General features: G+C 44.7%; 1 protein-coding gene across 4 annotated transcripts in view; it reads left to right on the forward strand.

Moving 5' to 3' along the window:
• Positions 1 to 21,258, forward strand: part of ANKRD6 (ankyrin repeat domain 6) — a 102,278-nt gene that overhangs the window by 51,392 nt on the left and 29,628 nt on the right. For 3 of the 4 annotated variants that reach the window (XM_037392996.1, XM_037392999.1, XM_037392997.1), the window contains one exon: positions 12,797 to 13,053. In XM_037392996.1, coding sequence (XP_037248893.1) covers positions 12,934 to 13,053 — 120 coding nt within the window. In that variant the 5' untranslated portion in view covers positions 12,797 to 12,933. Of the gene's footprint in view, positions 1 to 8,687; positions 9,050 to 12,796; positions 13,054 to 21,258 lie in introns of those variants that run through there. The other variant, XM_037392998.1, reaches the window with a different exon arrangement.

The following is a 21,258-nucleotide window of genomic DNA, read 5'->3' on the forward strand; positions in this document are numbered from 1 at the left end:
TTTCGTGTTTGATTTTTTTTTTTTTTTCCTTTTACTCTCATGAATCTGAGATTTGGCTTTAGTCATCAATTACTGTTTTGGGAGGAACATCATGTGATACAATGGAAAGGATAATTTTTTAATTGTTACCGTGAATCATAGCTCTATGGTAAAACTTGCACGAGAGCTTGTGTCTGGAAGTGTAGTCCATGCCATACAACCTCTACAATAAGAATTTATAAAAATACAGCTCTTTTTTTTTTTTCCTGGTGGATGACAGAGGAATCCCAATGTTTCTGGCTTTTAATCCTTTGTGAAGTTTCTTTCAAATTTCACTGAAGTTGGAGTGAACCTGGTTGTCACTTACATTTATTTGGAAAAACCTTCCTGTGTAGAAGAGGCAGGGAAAGGAACATATGAGAGTGATCCAAATGGGCAGCAGACAGGGCTGAACACAAACTGGCCACGTGGGTGGTAGGCATGGTCTGGATATTGTTTTGGAGCTCTGTGCATGAATGAAGAAGCTACCAAGGAGACAGTAGACAAAAACGCCAGTAGTGCTGAGAAAAAGCATGAGTGTGCTCCAGGGTGGTGTACTGCAGGAGCATGCTTGCACTAGGGATGCTGTCCTGCTAGTTGAGTCCCACTGGTGAAAACCTCTAGCTTTCCTAATCTCATTTCAAGAGAAACCATTTAGATGGCAAGTGTAAAGAATTAATGTTTGCTGTGCAAATTATTCTGTCGCTAGTGCATACCCTGCTGTTTTATAGACTTTCCTGTTTTCTGGATGAAGAAGTAATTTCCTCTTCTTGTGCTGTAAACCTTCACCCAATGAGCATGTGTGCAATTTTAAACACATGGTTCATTTCAGTGGCTTTAGGTGACTGTAGCTTAATAAATTTTCCAGCAAAGAGCCTCGCAGGAACTGGAACATCTCTCTTATGAGCAAAGGCTGAGATAGTTGGGACTGGTTAGCTTGGATAAGACAAAGCTCAGGAGGATCTCATCTATGTACAGAAATACCTGAAGGGAGGGTGCAAAGAGGATGGAGCCAGGCTCTTTTCAGTGGTGCCCAGGGGAAGGACCAGAGGCAGGGGGCACAACATGAAACACAGGAGATTGCCTCTGAACATCAGGAGGCACCCACTGCGAGGTGAAAATACACAAAGTACCTCGGCCTCCTTCATTGACAGAGGGAGATTTTCTCGTGGTAAGTTAGAGAGCTTGCTTCAGGTGGTAGTTCAGGAGAGGGTGGTACCTGACAGTGAGCAGTATGTGCGCAGGGACCCGGACTGGAAGCCTTGCGCCTCAGGGGGTTACTGCAGTATGGGGAGCAGACCACCTAGTTACACTCTGGTGCCTTGCGAACTATGGAGGTGGATGGGAAGCAGTGAGCTGGGAAGGTGCAGGTTAAAAGGGGTTGTGGAAGCCAGTCAATACATGTTTTACCTATGGAAGATGCACCTTTGTAACTTGTAAGAAAGCATCCCTTGAGGACTGTCCTCAGCTTCCATAATGGAGACCTCTGATCCAAAGCCTGCGTGTGAGTCACTGGGGAAGAAATATTAACTGGCAGTGTCTAAGGAGGGTCTTTTTCCCTGCAAAGCCTCCCTTACTAATGTGCTCCCACCAGTGCAACTTCTGGTCTTGCCAGAGATTTTCCATTGGGAAAATCCCTGCACAACTGTCTCCTATTTCCCTTGCAAGCTGACATGGAAACAAGATCAGCCATGCCATCAGCATTAAAAGGTCTTAGGGTTAATAGCACCATACACTAAAGCAGGGCGGGGAGGCGGGGAAACTGTTGTGATGCATATAACCCTTTCCAAAACGCATTTTTTAATTAGTTTTTTAAAAAGCTATTTTTATCACCCAGACTTCTTTTTCACAAGGATTTGACTTATCTAGATACTTTGGATTGATTAAGCAGTTGTGGGGTACTACTAATGAAAGTAATTACTTTAGTCCTGAGAGGGCTGCAGCATGTTATAAAATAGGTTGTAACACTCATTTAACACAATAAAAAAGGGTTTCCAAGTAGATACTCTCTGTTGCTGCTTGAAATGTTTGTGGGTTTTGGCTTTGAAAGCTATTACTGCTTCTGTCCCTCCTGTTTGTGTAACTACACATAAATGGGCATTAAAATAGGCCTGTTTGGCTCCTCACGCTCACTTAAATGTGCTTTTCTTGGTGCCCCTAGTTTCTGAAAAATAGAAACAGCGTTTAACCCCTAGTTCACAAATGGGGTGGTGGGACAGAAAGGGCCCGTAAACTCTGCAGGAGGATGGAGTGGGGAGGAGATGCAGGAACTTCAGAAGGAGAGCAAATCCATGGGGATTTGGCTCCACTGAGACCAAAATCAAGAGGATTGAACTCTGCAGAGGTGACTGCCAAGCACTATACTTGCCTGTCTGTAGGAATGGATCCCGGCTTCCTATAGGGCAGGGCACGACTGATTAGGCTGCAGAAACAGTCTGAGGTTTGGAGTGGGATGGGAAGTGAATTTGATCTGATGCACTTGCAATGAAAGGCAAGACTGGCTCTGGGGCTCTGGGATGCAGAAATTGAGCTGTGGAAGAAGTCAGAGAGAATTATTAACTGGGGAGTTGTCACAACCTGAAGGGTTACCTGGCCTGCAGGAGTGAGGAGATCATGACTGGCATTCTGTAATACACAAGGACATGGAGGCTTCATCCTCTGAACTTCTCTGCTTTATTAAGCTTACCAAAAATAACACAAAATTCACCACTAAAAAATAACACAAAGTTCACCTGTGATCAACACAGCGAATATATATATATCAATATCTCAAGCTATTACAAGTTATTAGCAGCAATCAATAATAGCAGTAATCAATAATAACAGCAACAAGCGCATATATAATATTGCAGGTTACTACAAACTTATCCCTAGTCGACTTACTGATATATAACAGCAGATATGATAGATTCCTTACGTATATATGCATATATATGCATGTTCATCATATTACTGATACCAAGTGCATCAAACCAGTCCCAGAAGGGGGCCAAAGCATCCCAGAAGTGGGAGGACAAACCGAACTGACCCCAGAAGTGGGCTGGGGTAGACTAATAAAGCAACAGGCAGAGTCCCACTTCAAAGATGATCCTTGTCATGGAGTTGGGAGTCAGCCAGACATCCCTGGCGAGGATCCAAGAGCTTGCCTAAAAGATCTTGTAGTAGGCTCATGTAGGGAGCTCAGCCTGTTTAGGCAAAGGAAAACATGTGCAGCACAGGAAATTCTGAAAGGGAAAACCTCAATTTTGGGTAAAAATTAAGTCCTTTCTATAGCACAGAGATGTAAGAGGGTGTAGGATGCCACCCCTTCAAGGAGCTAATAGGTGCTGTTAATTTCTGGGTTTTTACCTGGCAGAGCCAGTAGATGAGGATGATGATTTCTGTTCTCTCAGACCAACTTTTTTTATTTTCCAGACTGTTTTCCTGTTCTTACGGTTAGAACAGCCAGTGGCAGTTACTGGTCCTTACTCTCTCAGGATGTTTCCCCCATTTTCCAGACTATTTTTCACCTTTTCAGATGATAAGTTGCTGTTACAGTCCTTTGGTTTTGCATCTACTGATGGCATCTCAGGATGCCTCCGGTTTCTAGGCACCCAGCTGCACTTCGAAGATGCTGGCTGGTTTCTCAAGGATGCTGCAGGTTCCCAGGCTGGCAGTTCCCAGGCTCACAGTCCAGCAGGCATTTTCTCTGTTGGTATTTCAGCAGATATCTTCTGCTCAGTATTTGTCCCCTTGCAGCCAGGTCAGCTTTAGGGCTGCTCACATCTGGAGTCCTCTGGAAGTACTCTGGTTTTGAGTACCAAGCATCAAAAGAAGTACAGCAGAGGATGAACAAGTAGAGAGCTAGGAAGTGATCTAGAGGAAAGGGGTAAAAAAGCCTTCAGTGTGTTTTACCTGAAATAGAAAGCAATGGAGGAAATGAAAGAAGGGAGGGGGACAGGAATCCCCATCCATGGGCAGTGATTTTCCATGCTTCATCATATTTGTTAATATATCAGAAAAAGATGAGGGATCATTTTGATAAAATGGCTTATATTGTGGGGGAAAGAAGCAAGTGTAGTAATTGTCTGGGGTACAGCACTGACAGTATTGAAATGTCAGTTTATTGTCCTCGTTTCTTTATCATTATATGCCTCCACGTGTAAGAAATGATGTGGAAGTCCAGTCTGTTTGCTGAGACTGCGAACAAATGTATCCTTTAATATGCATTGCAAATTTTTTTGTCATTTCTGAACATCTTTGCGCTAGAGTTAGAGACCTTCAGTGGGTGTCGGGTAGGATCCTGCACAGCCATGAAACAGCAGCTTTGGTAGCTGATCTAATGGTGCAGAATTGAGCCTGTGGTGTGAAGAGAAAGCTTTGTCCCCTTCACCTGCTGCTGTGTAACCTGTAACAGTGAGAAGTTACATGAGAAGTGTGCAGCATAGAGGCTTCGTGCACAACATCAGAGATTCTTTGCTACCTTTCTCACAGATAGGATAAAGTTCCTAAACGCACACCTTTTCAGCAGGCTTTGTGGTCTCTGAACGATGGGCTCTCTTCTTACTAGGATTTCCTCAGAGATGCTTTTAAGTTGCATCCCAGCATTTGGAGACCATTTTCAGGGCTCTTCTGAAGTCTGCTGAGGCCAGAGAGAACTCTCTGGTAGGCTCAGCAGGTCTGGGACCTTCCCTAAAGCGGTTCCCTGTGTGAATCAGGTGCAGCTAGTTTTAGCCCATCAATAATGTTTTTTCTTAGGTGTTACAGCCAGCTTCTTGACAGCAGCACTGGGGGATCAGTGCACGCGTTTAGGAAGTGAGAATTACTGTCCCGGCTGTGCTGGCTGCTGGGGTGGTGCCATGCCCCATGCAGTGGAATGTGACCTCCACATTCGCTTCCCCACTGCACTTGTTTTCTCTTGCTTGCCTGTTTTCCAGGGTATGCTGAGTCCCTGAGTATTTGTGCTTCCTTTTTGTGTTGCAGTACCTTGTGGTAGGAAGCAACAGGAAAAAATTACCTTGTCTGGACAGTAGCAGTGTGCACCATAACCAGGGTACACGCTGCTCCATGGGTTACAGTGGACATACTCAGCATTTCCACCCACGTTTCTCTGCATATGTGTCTCTCCCACCCTGGCCGCTCCATCCCCAGGGTTTCATCCACTGACTTGCAGCTTGAGCCTCATTAAGCTTTTAATTGACACACTGCTTGCCAGACTCGTGCACTTATGCCAGATGCCTAGCAATACTGAGGACTGTTGTGTTAATACTGTAACCTCTCAGGTACTCGCGATGTCTTTGTGATTCAATGCTGAACTGGGGGGGCACCAGTCCAGTGACCTCACTGCATCTCCCAGTGCTCTCCCAAGACGTCAGCTGTGACAGTACAGGAGGTACTGTGTCATCACTGCTGGCAGCTCACAAGTCATGCTTTTCTTGAAGAGGAAGAACATCTCCAATGTTCTTTTGCCAGCTGGAAAATGCTTTGAAGCTGGTAAATGTGTGTTTTCTTCTTCCCTGCTCTGTCAGTCAGAGCATTTTCTGGTCACTGCCTGGCTGCACATTTTTACTTGTGTTTATAAAACATAGGATCTATCTCAAATAGAAGTTTGTGGCTTGGTGCTGGCTGGCATTAGATTATAGTAGTGGGTTTTTCTGGCCTTGAAAAATACCTATAAAGGTAGGGACAGATTTTTTTCTTTAAATTCTGCAGCATGCCTTTTGCAGAGTTTACCTGAGTTGCAATAATGTCCTGGCTGGGAGAGTCTGGCATTGCTTGTGCTAGTAGGGAGGAGGGTTCTGATCAAATGTGGGGAAGAGACCTCTGCACCACCACACTGACATGGGGGCAGTGAGGTCCCCAAACTGAATGGCAGATACTGCCCGTGCTATAAGTAATTTGAAAAGCAATGTCTCTAAAACCATCTTTCTTGTATGGAGGTGGAGCAGGGAGGTTGGAAAGCTTTTTCTGGCAGCAGAAGATGTACCTTGGAATTAAGAAAGGAGGGAAGAGCATCAGAGGAGGAGAAAGAGTTTGTTATGGAGAGGATTTTGGCACCTGCTCCCAGTGAGGTGCTGCAGTCAGCTTGCATAGGATCTATGTGGTGTTTTAATTGATTGGCAGGTGGCTTCTGCACAGAAGATGATGGTGAGGGACAGTTCTCCCATCCAGAAGCCCCACTGTGTGTGAGTGTAACCTAAAACCCTACTCTCCCACGAGTGCAGCCATGTGCCTGCTTAGTTCCCAAGGTTGGGCTCAGCACTTCTGTTAAGTAGCAGTGAGCTGGAAAGACCTCCTAACTGGTTTTATGCAAATGAGTGTGAGATATCTCATGCGTTTGTGTTTGCACACAAGCACTGTTCCCTATCAAACAATAGATACTGTTTTGTCATGTAAATAGTGCTCAACTGATGAGGGCTTGCTGAGGTCTGAGCTCCTTGCACTGAATGGTTTTGACATGTGCATGCAGGTGTTGAAAGAGAGGGTGGGGAGAGTTGTGAAACTTCAATGAGATAAGCCAAATAAAAAAAAACAAATCATGTTACATGGGAAGTGGTGAGTATATAACCTGCTTATTTGATAAGGGGGGGGTCAGGGCTACATGGCAAAGAGATAAGTAGGAGGGGAAGAAAAACAGTTGTCTTCATACAAGGAGATTAGTGATGTCTAACCGATGACTTGAAGCTGGCTCTGATCTTCATCGTTGGTCTCCGTGTGTCCGTATCTCTCTCCAAAAGCATTCTGCTTGGCAGGTGCAGCTTTGGAGGTTGGTTTTGGTGGTAACAAGGCATCGCCCAAGAGCTGCCAGGCAGCTGAATATTTACATTCAGTGAAGCTGACGGTGGAGGCTGGGCAACGAAGACGTACTTGACAAAGCAGTTGGGGAAGCTGTGGTCGCTGTCTCCCCATGTTTGTTGCCGTGTGGGGTTGGCTGTTGGTCTGGCTGCTGGCAGCCACCAGCTGCAGTGGAGCAGTGACATCAATCAGTCTGATCTGGTTGCGGTGGGAAGCATGATGAGCAGCTGTCATGCAGATGCTCCCTGGGAGGCTGCTAAATAGTCATTGTTGAAGTAATTAATAACAACAAGGGAAGGGGGAAAAAGGGAGCGCAAAAAAAAAAGTTTTAAGATGTTCCAGACTGTGCTGATACTTAGGGTGATGAATTGCACAACTGCCCATATGAAAACTGAATAATTTTACTTGGTGTGATAAGATATGCAATGGAAACAATAGTAAAAAAACCAGAGACCCACACATAAGCTACCAGACTTTTATGTAGGTGTCCAGTTTAAGATGTTGATTGGTATAAAATCTAACTCAAAAAGTAGTATTGATGTTCTTGTAAAGAACAGTATGAATCAAAAGCATATTGTTCTTGACTTGGTGGGGTTTTGCTGTTTTTCCAGATGCAGCTGCTGCAGTTGTGGTTTTAATAATGATGCCTTTGACTGTTTTTTTACTCTCTTTTGGGGCAGGAAGGGGGGAGAGGCAGAGTCCTCCCTCCCTTTAGCAAAATACATACATTTTTCCTGAGTAGTTTATACTGGATCCATGACGGAATTGAAGAAAAAAAATCACTTAAAGGAAAGCAGTGCTGCAGGTCTTGGAAAAACTCTCTTAAAGTCAGTTTAGAGAAATGGTAGATATATCTACATCCTTCAGTAAATGATAAAATGAGTTCCAGAAAACTCACTTCATAGTGCAATAATTGACTCTGTTGAAAAGTGCTGCTATTCTAAAGTGAGTACAATCTCTGTGTTTATGCCACATTTTAGATATGACAAACTCCTTTGCAAAGAGGCTGGACAAGAAAAGAGAATTTTATAGATTTTAGTATGCTGTTACGTACTAATAAGCAAAACAACCCCATTTTGCTCTGAGAGCTGAGCAAAGAAGAGATGGGCAGTATTTAGACATAGGAAGTTTTCTTAGAAATACTTTTATTATTATGACATAGTAGCTATTCTGTACCCTCCTATAAGAAAATGGTCTGAGTCCATATCTTAACACTGGGGCTATTCTAAAATAATTTAGAATAATTTTATTTCATTCTTTATGTTGCATAAAATGAAGTTACCAGGTGCTGAAAGTTTTTCCTGGACTGTTCAGCATAATTTCTGGTGGTAAACTAGGAAAGAGAGTTTGGGGTCCCTTGCAGGGTTTCTCTTTCTTTTCATACTGCCACCCCCACCCCCCCACCCCCACCCCCACCCCCAAGTACCTTGGTACACACCAAAACTTTGTTAGGTATGTAAGCATTCTTTTATGAGGTTACTAATTTAACTTTGTGATTGTACTGAGAGTGACCTGTCCTCTGGCATTGCATCTTTTCCACTTAGTGCAGGGGACTTTATAGTGTTCGTTAGCTCATGGCTCTTAAATCTTTCATAGTTTTCAGCTTTTTTGTCTTCCCTCACAGAAGCAGCTGGGCTTTTTTAATCCTTTCTGTGAAATTAGGAGAGGCAATCGCCTAGCCTTTCAGTGTCTGTGATGTTTGATATGTCCTGGACTTTCCTTTGGCTTGCAAAAATCATCATTCCTGTACTTTATTACTGACGTGTAGGCAATACGGCCGCTGAAGCAGCCTGCCAGCAGTTTGGAGGGGAGGGAGCTGGGGAGGGGGAAGGTGCATCGAGTGTTTTTCGCCTGCTCTGCCAGTTGCACGGCAGCGAGGCAGGAGCTGCGAGCGTTACGACCCTGAGAAGCCGGCTGCCCACCCGCACCGTGCTGTGCCATCCCAGCCAAACATCTCCTGGAGCATCCATAGGGCAGCGTGACTCACGGAGCCGCAGGCATCGGCTGGGGGGATGCGGCTGGACCTCGGCGCCTGGGGACGGTGCCTCGCTGCTGCCAGTCGGGAATACTGATCCGTGGTCAAGCTGTCCTTCTCCACGCTCTGCTGGTGGGGTGAGCAGGTTATCCTCGGGGGTGAACAGGTTATCTTCAGGAGGAATTGCCCCGTGGCAGAGCAACTGAACCTTTGGGCATCACACCTGGCCAGCTTCCCTGGACAGGCTCGGGAAGTAGGTGTTGCTTTCCCAGCCTGCCCCAGGTAAGTAATCTGATCTTAAACAAAGAAACACAGAGATGGGTATTTCTTATTTAAAAATACGTTAAAGCAAAATCCTTTGTTTTTGTTTTAAAGGCAGAAGGTGTGAATGTTCCCGTGCTCTGTGCTTCGGGAGAAGTCCCAGATTTGGGGGATGATAATGAGGGATTTAATTCTGGGCAGCAGGTGCTGGCAGCAGGGATGCGATGCAGCGCCTGTAATCATGTTGTCGGGATCATTTTGCACCATCTGGGTGTAAAAGGGGCGGTCGAGCTTTTAATTGTAGTCCTTGGGCATCTGGTACCTTCCTCCTCCTGCTGCGGGTGCAGACATGTTCCAGGAAAGGTGGTCTGTGTGCCTGAGGTGTGTAGAGACTTAGAGCTGGTGGGGAGCGATGCCACTGCCCCCGAGCCCCTGCGCTGGGGAAGGGTCCTTTGGTGGGAGGGGAATGAGAAGGTTGTTCCCCTTCCTGCTCCCGCCGGTCACCCATCGCCTTTTCCTACCAGCTCAGGAAAAAAACAAAGTTGGGTTTACAGTTGTGTGGGCATCCTATCCCAATCGGACACGCTTTTCTGAGTTGCAAATAATCCCAGCTGAGGAGGTGTAAAGCAGCTGGCACGGGGAACGTGACCTGTTGTGCGAGCGCCTGTCTGTGAAACAGCCCAGAGCAGGAGCCAGGCTTCGGGTGTGACTGCCTCCGGGAAGGGGCACCAACAGCTGCTGCAGACTTGGGCAACGTGGGAGACATCCGTAAAAGACTGATAGCTGAATCAACTCCGTGCTATGCTTTTATGCACGATCCAAGTGGTGGAAGAGGCAAGAAGGCAAACTACGCGGTAACAGTGATGCCATCGCAGTCTGTCACTCCGGTGTGGCAGGCTGAGGAGGCTCGTGATCTCCAGGGGGAATGTACTGCAGTAATGAGAAGGCAGTGAGAGAGAGGGAGAAAAATCGAGCCAGGGAGTACAATTTCCAGCATTTGCCTTGCATAGGTAGGTACCTGTTAACCAGACTTTTCCCTGGCAGCACTAAACGTTGCGCTGTTGCGAGTCAGTTGAGGTGTTGGTGTGTTTCTAGTGGTGTGGCTAAGATGTAACAAACATCTACAGTTTCTGTGAATTTGCTCAGAAATGTCAGGGTGTCAGGAAAATGTTTCCACTGAGATTTTTGCAGTGACTATGGGAATCTCTCAGTAACAATGATGTTACTGCTTTTTTCAATTTAAGGGGTAAGAAAACCAAGCAAGGTCTGACCACAGATGTTTTTAAGAGGCACAGAGGTGTCAGTGTATCGTACATGACTCCATCCAAAGTACAGGCAGCCAGCTTAAGCGTAAGGATGGGGACACACGAGTGGTAGTACAGTTCATCTGGAAACCACCGCTGCACAGGCATGGGCTGGCAGAGAAACAAACCACCCCAGTGCCTGAAGAGCTCATGGAGAAAGATCCCAGCTGTCCGGCTCGCCCTGCCCTGTGTGTGGGAGGGAAGGAGTGGGAAGCACCCCTGGGCTGAGGTGCTGCTTTGAGATGTGATGGGAATGTCAAGGGTGTGTTGGGAGCAGGGAGGCTGGGCTCAGGGAGTTCAGCTTGCTTCAGTAGCACGAGTCGCTGGAACACAGATACTTAGGGAGGTGAGATTGAAACTTGTGTTGCTTTTTACAGATAAAATTACTAAGTGTGGGTAATCTGTATTTCTTCGGGTTTTTTTGTGGTTTGTACTCTACCGTGCACATCCCTGCCAGAAGAGCAGAGTATGATGTGTGCAGTGCTGGTGAGGGACACAAGGGGTTTTTCTTCTGTCTTCCATCTTTTTCATGTTACTAGGGTGTCCAAACTGTGTCCATCACATCGAGGGTGTGGGTGAGATTGGTCCAGCAGCACAGGCTACAGCACCGCTTCTCTGTTGTCCCTTGTGCTGCGTTTTGGGCCCAGAAAGTTTCTCTGAATAAATGCACAGCTATTTCCATGTCGCTCCAAACATGTTTGCATTCAGAAGGCAAGAGAAAGGTGAGGAAAAACTAACCTGAATCTTTTACCTGGAAATAGTTACCTAATGCTTATACCTAGAGATCAAGAGTCAGTTATCTGGCGTTATTTCCTGGCTTTGACGTAACTTTTCTATTAACCTTGGAGGAACCAGTAACTTTCCTGTGCCTTCAAGGTTTTTTTTTCTAAAATGCAAGTAATGTTCTTGAGCATATTATTCACCTCAAAGGGTGTTATAAGAACTAATGCTCATAAAGCGTTTTAGAATTTATTAATACAAATTACCATAGGAGTGCAAATTCTGCTAGTATCACCTACTAATACAAATTAACATGGTTTTAATATACATGATCAAAAATGTTTAGTGTATATCGGTGATCCTGCAGGGTCCAGGGACTTTCTGTACTGCTTTGGTGACACTGAGGATCTCAGTACCCTATTAACCATTCAATTAAACAGGACTGCAGCATCTTTTTGTTGCAGAGGTGTACTGGTGGATATGATTTTGTAACACTGGAGTGATGTTCATTAAAAGGTCTCACCCCCAGCATTTAGGAGACGGGGAATTCATGCGCTACAGGCACCTATACATTCTCTCCTTGCTGCTGTGAGTGTCTTCCTGATGTGAGGATTGAAATGAAATCTTTCTGCTGTTCTGGTAATGATCTCCCTGCTGAAGCTGTTAGCAAAAACGTCAGTACTCTGAGTAGTGGGATTATGATGAGGAGGGGTTTGTACTATCAGCTAAACTGAAACAAACAAATAAATTTAGGGAGGCAGAGATGCATTCAAAAGGATAATGTGATGATCAAAGACATTGTATTCCACTATCAATCTCCAAGATTATCTAGTGATACTTTGAGAGAAAGGTAAATCATCTATATACACACTGGCAATCTTAAAGGTGTTTTTCCTGTACTGAAACAATTAAATACCAATATGAAAAGCACAGGTAAAGCTGAAATCCTCCCAAACTGGGCAGGTTCTGCATCCTACAGCTGGAAGTGATCTGTGGATACACTTTCTGGAATTGTGTCAGAAATCTCTTTTCAGCTCTGATGGCTCATTGAACAGGTCAGTCGAGCCTGGGAAGAACACGCTCACAAGTTTGCACGACAAGTGCTAAATCTGATTTGTTTCTGGGGTCAGTGGGGTGTGATGTCAGCACTGTGGGGGGAACATCATTTATCGCTGACAGCAAAGGTGAGCGTTTCCCAGTTGCACATTGTGATCCCTCCCAAAGGTGTCCTTGGGATGGTTCAGGGGAGGCTGTGAAGCATTTTATACTCATAAGGGAGCAGTCAGCTGCCTTTAATTGCTGACTGCACTCAGTCCTTCCAGGGCAGAGGATTGTATATTTATATCAGGAGCCAGTAACTATAACCTATTCTTGTTCCCTTGGCCAACACAGGCTGAGCAGTGGAGCTAGTTAACCTGTCCTTGGCCAATTAAAGTCTGTGAAACCTAGAGGGAAGCAGAGAATGAAAGGGGACCACACAAATACAGGTTAGGCCAAAAGAGAGTTAAGCTCTCAGAAAGTTAAGGATATTTGTCCCAAACTAGGGGGACTGAGGGCACGTTGAAGATGTGCTACTGTCTACATGCCTCTGCATTGCAACAGAAGTGCAACGTCTTCAGGAGGCTCTGAGGGTTTTTTGCAGCCCCCTCCCAAAGCAGTGTGAAGACAACACTCTGGGAGGAGCTGCTGCAGTGCTTCCATCTCTGAAACCCTGCTGACGGCAGCCTTGTTTTCTGATCCACAGGTCCAGAGGATGGCATAGCAATAACGGCGCTGTCCAGGGAGCTGCGGTCCTTCCTTGCCTGCCTGCATGCTGCTTGAACCAATCCCAAGCTTTTGTTTTTGGACTGAAGAAACCTGAAAACCTTTATCTCCTAATTCATGAGCCAGCAGGATGTGGTCGCCGTGCTTTCAGAACGCCTGCTCGTAGCCGCCTACAAAGGCCAAGTGGAGAATGTGGTGCAGCTTATCAACAAGGGTGCCAAGGTAGCGGTTACCAAGGTAACAAGAGAAAAACGCTTTGCAAAATCCCTGGGAACTAACATAACTCCTAGACCATTGTCTGTGAAAATGCCCTCGTAGCTTTAGCAGTCTGAATGTGACTGAGGTTAGTGTTTAGATTTCCTTAAATTTTATACTTAATAACTCATGTGAATTTAGAATATAGGGCATGTTTTGTATTTATACACTTCCCAGTGGATGCGGCTGTGGTGAACACAGAGTCCTTAGAAACGTAGTGTGTCGATGGAGGGGCAGCAACATTTTTCAAAGCATGCATTGACTTTTGAACACCGTGTGAACTGATGAATGGAGCGATTCATCACTGTCGAGGGAAAGTTGTTCAGAGTGCCCATCTTTCTTGGTGAGAGGATGGGGAAAAGCCACCTGTTGCGGCAGGGTAAAGGTACACAGAAAGTGTTCCTTGCCACTGAAGTCTCTCGGTACAACGGCCTTGCTTATACCTGACATCTTCATTGATTCGTGCTGTGTAGTTCCCGGTCAGTTCCATACTTGGGGGTTGCAAACGGTGTTCCCTGTACCTTCGATATAAGGTCAGCATCCAAGGATTTCTGCTTAGATATTAAGAGAGTTCAAACCGATACTCACATATTCCTAACTCTCAACATGTTATAAATAATACTAGGATATAAAAGATGAGATAGAATTGGCTGTTGCAGAGAAAGTTCAGCAAAAACCCTTAAAAATAATTTAGGTAAGTTAGATCTTTATAGCTGTAACATGAAATTTGGGACGTCCTGGTTTTAGGAACTATTGTCCCCCATTGTATCTAGTTTTATTTGTATTTCCATATTGCTTTGAACATTTTGTATGTAGAGGAGCTATTATTTACAGATAGAAAGCAAATGTGAGTGTATTTGATAAGTAATTTACCTTTTCCTCTTTTTATCTGTCAGTGACAGTTGTTTTCAATTCCTTTGCAGTGTTTGAGTTGTAGATAGTATTTATTTTGAAAGCTGGAGTGATCCAAGGACACCTGGTGTTCGTAAGTTTTGTTTGCTGAGACTAAGTGGCCTCTCTTTGATAGATACAAAGTGTTGGTGTTTCTGTTGGAAAGTTGAGCTCCCTGGTGATGTCTGAGACCGTCCCTGTGGCTAACCGGGTACTACAGGATTGTAACTATTCTTTCCTCGAGGTTGTGGGTCATCCCCATGGAGCCCAGGGAGGGGGGATGACAAAAGCTGTCCCTCTTGTCATCCCAGCACGTCATCAGACGGCACAGACGAGGTACTTGGGTAGCCTGGTGACAAGCCCTGCTCAGAAGAAATGAAGTCAGGTCAGCAAGACTGTGGAGAAGTGCTCGGAGGAGTGGAGAGGTTCTCAGAGGAGCAACCGAGTTTATGTGCATGTGGTATTTTGGAGACAAACACTTACACCTCCCATGCTGTGAGCCAGATAGAGGTGAACTCAATGTGAACCACGAGGCATGAGACCAAGCTGCTGCCCTCATCAAAGCCCATCAGTTCAGGCTCAGGAATGTCCTATCCAGTTTGCGTCTGGCTCTCACCCAGCCATCTAGCTGCATAGGGAGAGCATGTGCATATTTGCCTGTGAAAAGCTGTATAATCATACCCTGGAAGAGCTGGGTTTGCTAATCTGGTGACACACAAAGGCTGGAAGGAGAAAGAGACATTTAAAGTCAAGGACAAGGTTGTCACAGGAGCAAGCATGTGTAAACTAGCCTCAAGTATATTTAAACTGGAAATTTGAAGGGATTTTTTAGCTATCATAGAGCCAGGTTTTTGTGCAGTCTTTCAAGAAGCAGAACAGGTACAAAATAAGAACTTCTTTCAGGTTAGGCGTTAATTTTAGGATGGAAATTAGATGGCAGGCTTGTAGCAGAGAACTATTGATCAAGCTTTCAGATAAATTGAAACTCAGAGCCTTCTTCCCTCCCCAAGATAAAACCTGTTGCAAAATTAGGCATAGAAAGAAATGTATGCACATGCATGCCTTAGTTCTCTTCTACCTGTATATCTTCTGCTTTTATTCATAATTTTCAGTTTGTTTTGTCAAATTAATTTTAAATTCTAGGGATTTGCTTGAAAATTTTTTTTAAAAAGGGGTGTTTTTTACTTGTCAGCCAAAATTCCTGCTGAATTCTATCATTATGAGTTTTATTGGAAGAAGACATGCAGAGACAAAGCTCTTTGGAGAGAGAGAAAGTTTCCACATCACTTTAGGCTTTAAAATATATTTCTGATATGCATCTGTAAGTGCAGAGCAGTTCTTGTGGAAAACACTACACAGAGATCTAGAGCTAAATGCTAGAGAGTTCTTTATTCAAACAGAATTAATTGATCATAGCTTAAGAAACATAAAGGATATTTTCTGTAACAAACCAAGTACTATTAAATGCTGGATAGCTGGCAAACTGATCCAGTTCTGTTTTTATCATATATATGGAAGGTCATATGATGTCATTAATTGCTGCTTCAGTAAACGACTGTTCAGCTGCAAAATAGTACTTCATTTCTGTCACCTCTAAGTAGATGATTTTAGAAGAAGAATACAAAAGAAACAAAACTCAATGGAGAATCCGTGTGTCCACGTGCTCACTTACACATTTCCTCAGGCACGCACTTGTTTTGTTTTGACAGTGTTACTAGCAAGGCAGCTGTGCTGGTGAGGTCAGTATGGAAGTGTGCACCTTCCCTGACTCCAGCGAGGACACTGGGGCTCGTTCCAGATTTGGGTCTTTTTAAATATGTGAAGAAGAGCTGGTGGTCACTAGATCACACCGCTGTTGACGATCTGACATCAGGGAGCCCAGAGCAGGAGAGTGCTGGTGGCACCGCGTTGAACATGCATCGAGCACTTGTCCTGGTGCTGGGATCTCTGCCACCAGCCGTGAGGGGTTGTGGCCGAGAGATGGTATGGTGCTCAGCAGAGGCTTCATGGCTCCGCTCTTCTCAAAGGGCACCTTCTCAACCAGGGTGCTCTGTTGCTGCTCTGCCTGGTAGGACAAAATGATAATTTCAGGTTTCATGCCTTTTTGTCTGACTTCCTTCACGGGTGTGAAGTTTATGGCTGTTTTCTTTATGAAAAGGGCAAAAAATACCCTATACAACTGATCATACAAATTGGCTGATCCAATAACCAGGTGCCTTTATAAAGTATTTTGGTGAATATGCTGTAGAAGCTGGAAAATTAAGAACTAAGCCTAGGATAAATCTTTTCTTCCAACCAAGAAAGCTGGTCCCTTCTTTCAGTCCTTTTTGTAGTAGAGCTTGCTTCCTGTAGTTACTGACAGCTGCGTTTTTGTCATGAAAGCACTGGGACTTCTGCTGAGCTGCTTTGCCTTGCTGTCCTCCCAGGATGTTGTTTTCCTTTTCCTGGCTTACTTTTATTTTTATTTTATGAGTCGAGATAGATTAGGGAGAGGGCTGTGGACCACTAGGGGTGGCACAGGAGGAGTGGTGGTAGTGACATCTTGGATCAGGTTGGCTCTTCTCTCAATCCTGTCCCCAGAATGGTGCCTGGAGGATGAAGAGAAGCGGCATTTCACCTCCCAGGCATCAGCCTCTGGTGTATCCCAAGGATGTCTGGCTGAAGCAAGGTACTTCGAGGTGAATGGAAGCTCTGTGCCTGGAGATGAAATTTCCAGGTCTGAACCTCTGCACTACAGCTCAGAAAAACAAAAGCGTTACTGGGCACTGGGTTTCACTGGGGTGTTGCAATATGGGGCGTAGCGTTCAACAGCGAGAACTAGCAGTGCCAGAAAAAGCTGCGCATTAGCAAGCACACCCAGAGGAGTGTGCCACTTCTTTGTTAAACGTGGAAGAGATTGCCAGAGGAAGTCATAAAGGTAGTACGGGCAGTTTTAATGTAATTTGTGTAGTGCTGTGGGGTTTATGATTATTTTTTCAAGGGAAGCAGAATATAGCTTTTCTTATGGAGCATAGCATTAAGATCATAGCTATAAAATTGAATTCTGTGGAAAAGGGATGGAAAAAACCTTAGAAATGCAAAAGGTAGTGCTTCTTGTTTGATTTGGTAATTTTTGTTTGTTTGACTTATTTTTTGAACTAGTCATGTTGTGAACCTGCCATATGGCAACACTTTTGTAATGCTGGGGTACTTCTCTTCTCATCAAGATTTCAACTTCAGAGCATGTGGAGTTCTTTAAAAAAAATTCTCTTTGTTTTCTTACTTTTTAAGTTCAGAAACAAAAAAAATAACTCTGTGACAAGACTTAGTTTTTGTTTTCAAGCTTTCAAATAAAACGTGGATAGACGTGTTTTTGTCTAAGTGCAGGATGGATGAATAAATAACAGTCCTTGTGCAGCACAAGAGCAGGGTGAGATGGAGAACTGAATCTACTTTCATAAAAGTATCTACAAATACATTAAACACAAGGAAAAATCACGTGGCTCGTGGTGCTAAGGCTCCCCTGTATGGGTTTGGTTGCAGGGTGCATACATTGGCAGCTGCTCTAAAAAAATTCTGCTTTTAAATGGTATGTATCGACAGCTACCTGTCAATGTCTGGCAGTTAGAATACAGATTAAATACAAACAAACACGGTAACCTTGCATTTTACTGCTGAAATTCATGTGGCTGTTTACTGTGCTTGGCTGCAACCTGATATGCCCCATAGCTACAGCAGCGGGTCACAGTTGTTGGAAGTTGCAGTTTTAGTGTAATAGGTCCCATTTATTTTGTCAATAAGCCTGTGACATGAGAGCATTTGTATGATTTGTTGCCTGCTGAAGCAATTATTTACATTTGAATAGAAGTCCAAATTGCATATTTTTTATATGAATGACTGCTTTATTGGTTCATTAATCCCAAGTTGTAGCAGTCTCTCAATTGTATTTCTGTAATGACCCCCAAACCATTACAGGTCATATTTGGAAATGCTCACAAGCTTTTAAGTTGGTAATCTGCATGTTAAGCAGTGCCTGGCTTTAATGTTGTCTCCTTGCAGTGAGCATCTAGGAGGCTCTTCGTATATATTTCCTTTCCTGCTCGGACCTGTGCGTGCATTCAGATAAGCCCCCTCTTTGGTGCTGCAGTGGTGAGTGTGAAATATCTTTATGGAGAAGACGCACAGAGGTAAATTTGTCTGTCATCTGCCTTCATCTCTTCTCCCCCTAGATATTTTAGGTAGGATGCGTTGCTGTGAGAGAAAAACTTTGTGGGCTGTTGGTTTGACTTACAGATGTGAAGGCAAGAGCAGCTCTGACTGTTGCTGCTGGGGCTGGCAGCTGTGGCGTGGACCCTTTGAACATTTCTCTCCAAAGCCGGTTGTGCGCGAAGTTTGTCATCACAGTGTAAGGGGCAGACAGATTGCCCTGCGTCTCCCTCCTGGTCTGTTCTGGACTGGTGTGTGCAGGCCAGTGTCTACGTATGTTTGTGTGGGGAGGTGGGTGGGAGTGTTTTTCCAGGGTTTGTGTTGCCTGCACTGGAACACTGTCTAGCTGTACCGCTCACCTTTGCTCTCATTTTGATGTTACTGGGAAGAAAAAGAAAACCTGGCATTGCCAGTTCTTGCATGCTTATGATTAATCTTGAGGTGATCAGTGCTCTTCCGAGAGCTGGAGCCTTTAATCAGTGTAATGTGCTGGAGCTGATCCTCCTCCTCGTTCTCCCATCCTCGGTAGGGTCACGGTTTTCATTTATAGTGTCCCTTTGTAGGGGAGGAGCTCAAGGACTGCGTGTATACAGTAGCTCTGGTCTCTGAAGGTCTGTTTCTAGGGGTCTCTGATAGGTGGGATACCTCAACCTATGCTTTTGGGTAGAGAATCTCAAAACACACAAGCGCTCTGGAATAAAAATAATCCTCTAGTCTTCTGTTTCAATAACTCAATTTTTAGTTTTTCTTTTTAAACCTGAGTTTTGGGGTTCTGGCTGAAGTTTTTGAATGTTTGGAGATGATGATAGGGGAAATGCACAGTTAACATGCATCTCTGTTGGCTGAGTGACAGGAACAGCCAGGCAACCCTTGCTGGAAGCTCTCCCTGGCCCCATGGTGGTCTCCACCAGCAAGTGCCCTTGTTTTCTCCAGCATCCGTCTCCTGTGGCTGGCCATGCGCTTGGGAGGCTGTCCAGCTATGGAGAGCTGGAGGCTGGTCCCACTGAAGGGAGAACTTTGTGCTCCCTGGGGCGAGGGCAGCCTCCTCCAGGAAAGCCTGTGCCCCAGGGCAGCTTTATTTTAAGGTAAGGCACCGAAAGGCAAGGCGGGTGAAGGCCACGTGATCTGGATCTTCTGCGGTTTTGCAGCCTTTTCTTGGGCTTGTACTCTGCCACCTGGCACGCTCTGTGTGGCAGTCGCCTGGGAGGTTGTTGGGTGTGGAAAACATATCCCTCACATTGAAATAGCCTCATACTCTACTTTCTTAATTTACTTTTAACACAGTACCTGTGGCTGCACATCTGCTTTTTTTCAGTGGTTAGAGGTAGTTATCTTACCAGAAAGTTTCCCTGCTGGGATATATTCATAGTTGACATTGTTTTCCTTTTAAAGTACATGAGCTGGCTTCAGTTGGGTTTGTTTGGGATTTTTTCTGCTCTATGCACAGATTGCAATAAATTGTCTTCATAATATATTAGTAACCTGTGGAGAAGTGAAATGCCCAGATTAGGTCATTTACTTATTTCCATTAAGTAATAGAAAAAGTCAGAACCCATAAGCCTAAATGTGCTGGAGCACATATTCATAGTCCAAACATATTGTTCATAGGCGGGAATGATTTGTCCATCTGGCTATCTGGCTTCCTTTTTCTTTTCCCCTTCTTTGTTTTTCATCTTTTCCCCTTCTTTTTCTCTTCCCACCCACCCCCTTGCTTTCCTCTCTCTTTTTTTTTCTTTTTGCCCTCTTTCCCCATTCCCCCCACCCCCCCCCCCCCCCGTCCCTTCTTTTTTCCTTTTTTTTTTTTTTTTTCTCCCCACGTTACTTGGGAACATTTAATGTCTCCTGCTATTGAGTTACCTGGAGCAGCGACATAGCCCCCGCTCTCCTCCAGGCTGATGGAGAAGGAAGAGTGCTCAGTGCATCTCGGTGCCTCTCACCGTAGGGGCAGGTGTTTGGGGACCTGTGGCCGGGTTGAGCGAGAAGCGCCCAGGCAGCAGGCTGGATGGCACCCGGGGGCAGTGGTGACGGCCAAAAGCAAGCCCTTCCCACACCTTCTGCAGGGCAGGAACGGAGGTTTCCCACGTGGGTATGAGCTGCTGCCGCTAGCAGGAGACAACATTTGGTTTTTGCAAGATCTGCGTGTCAAGAATGAGTGAGGACTTTTCCCTTAGGTCTGGCCCTTCAGATCAATAGTGTAGGACAATTAATCAACGTTTAACTCTTTAGGAGCGTGGCACAACTAGTCAGTAGTGAGACATTTTGTCCCCAGCCATTCTGTGGATTTCAACACTGGTTTTCCTTCTTGCTCTGAAGAGGCTGAATTCCTGTGGCTTTACCAGCTATGCGGATATGGCATTTGTTATGTGAACACAATCCTGTCTTGAGCTTGGTTTTTTATTTACTTGGAAGTTGCTTTCCCAACAGAGAAGTTGCTTAAAACCTCAGAGAGCTGATGGTTGCCTTCTGCTTACCTCAGGCCACTAGTATTCAGACAGCTCTTGAGGTGTTGGCTCCTTCTCTGGGTGACATATTAAGTCTGTTTATCTTCTTTGCAGGGTAAATCATTGGGTGGAAAAATACACAATGGCAGCGGTAATGAAGAAATAGATATATAATAGATAGAGGAGTGATGTAACTCTCCTTTATCACATAAAATGCCTAGTGGAGAAAACTGGATTCTTTGTGAAGCTACTCTGTGATTTTAGCAATGGCTGGAATCCTTTTTTCTTAGTTGTGATGAAATAAAATTTGCAATGAACAGTTTTAAGAGTCTTCCTGTTTAGCAGTTCTTAAGGTGCTTCACTCACTTTTCATGTTGATGCTTTGAGATTTTATAAATATGTGTATGTATTTTTATATGTTTATGTATGTATCTATAAATTTCCTAGTGCAAGAGTAAATTTTTGATTTTCTCTTATGAGCTTGCTTTTTCAGGTTGTGTGGTTAAATGTTTAGGGATTCGCTTGTTGCAGCTCTTCTCTGTTGTCCAGACTGCCTCTTACAATCTCTTCCCTCTTTGAGCCTCTTTTCACGTGGATTCTTATGCTTCTTTTAGAAGCAGCAGTTTATTCTGCTTTTCCTGAGATGTTTAATTTTAAATTCTGTCAAAGG

Source organism: Falco rusticolus, chromosome 6, assembly GCF_015220075.1.
Source record: "Falco rusticolus isolate bFalRus1 chromosome 6, bFalRus1.pri, whole genome shotgun sequence".
NCBI classification, from domain to species: Eukaryota; Metazoa; Chordata; class Aves; order Falconiformes; family Falconidae; genus Falco; species Falco rusticolus.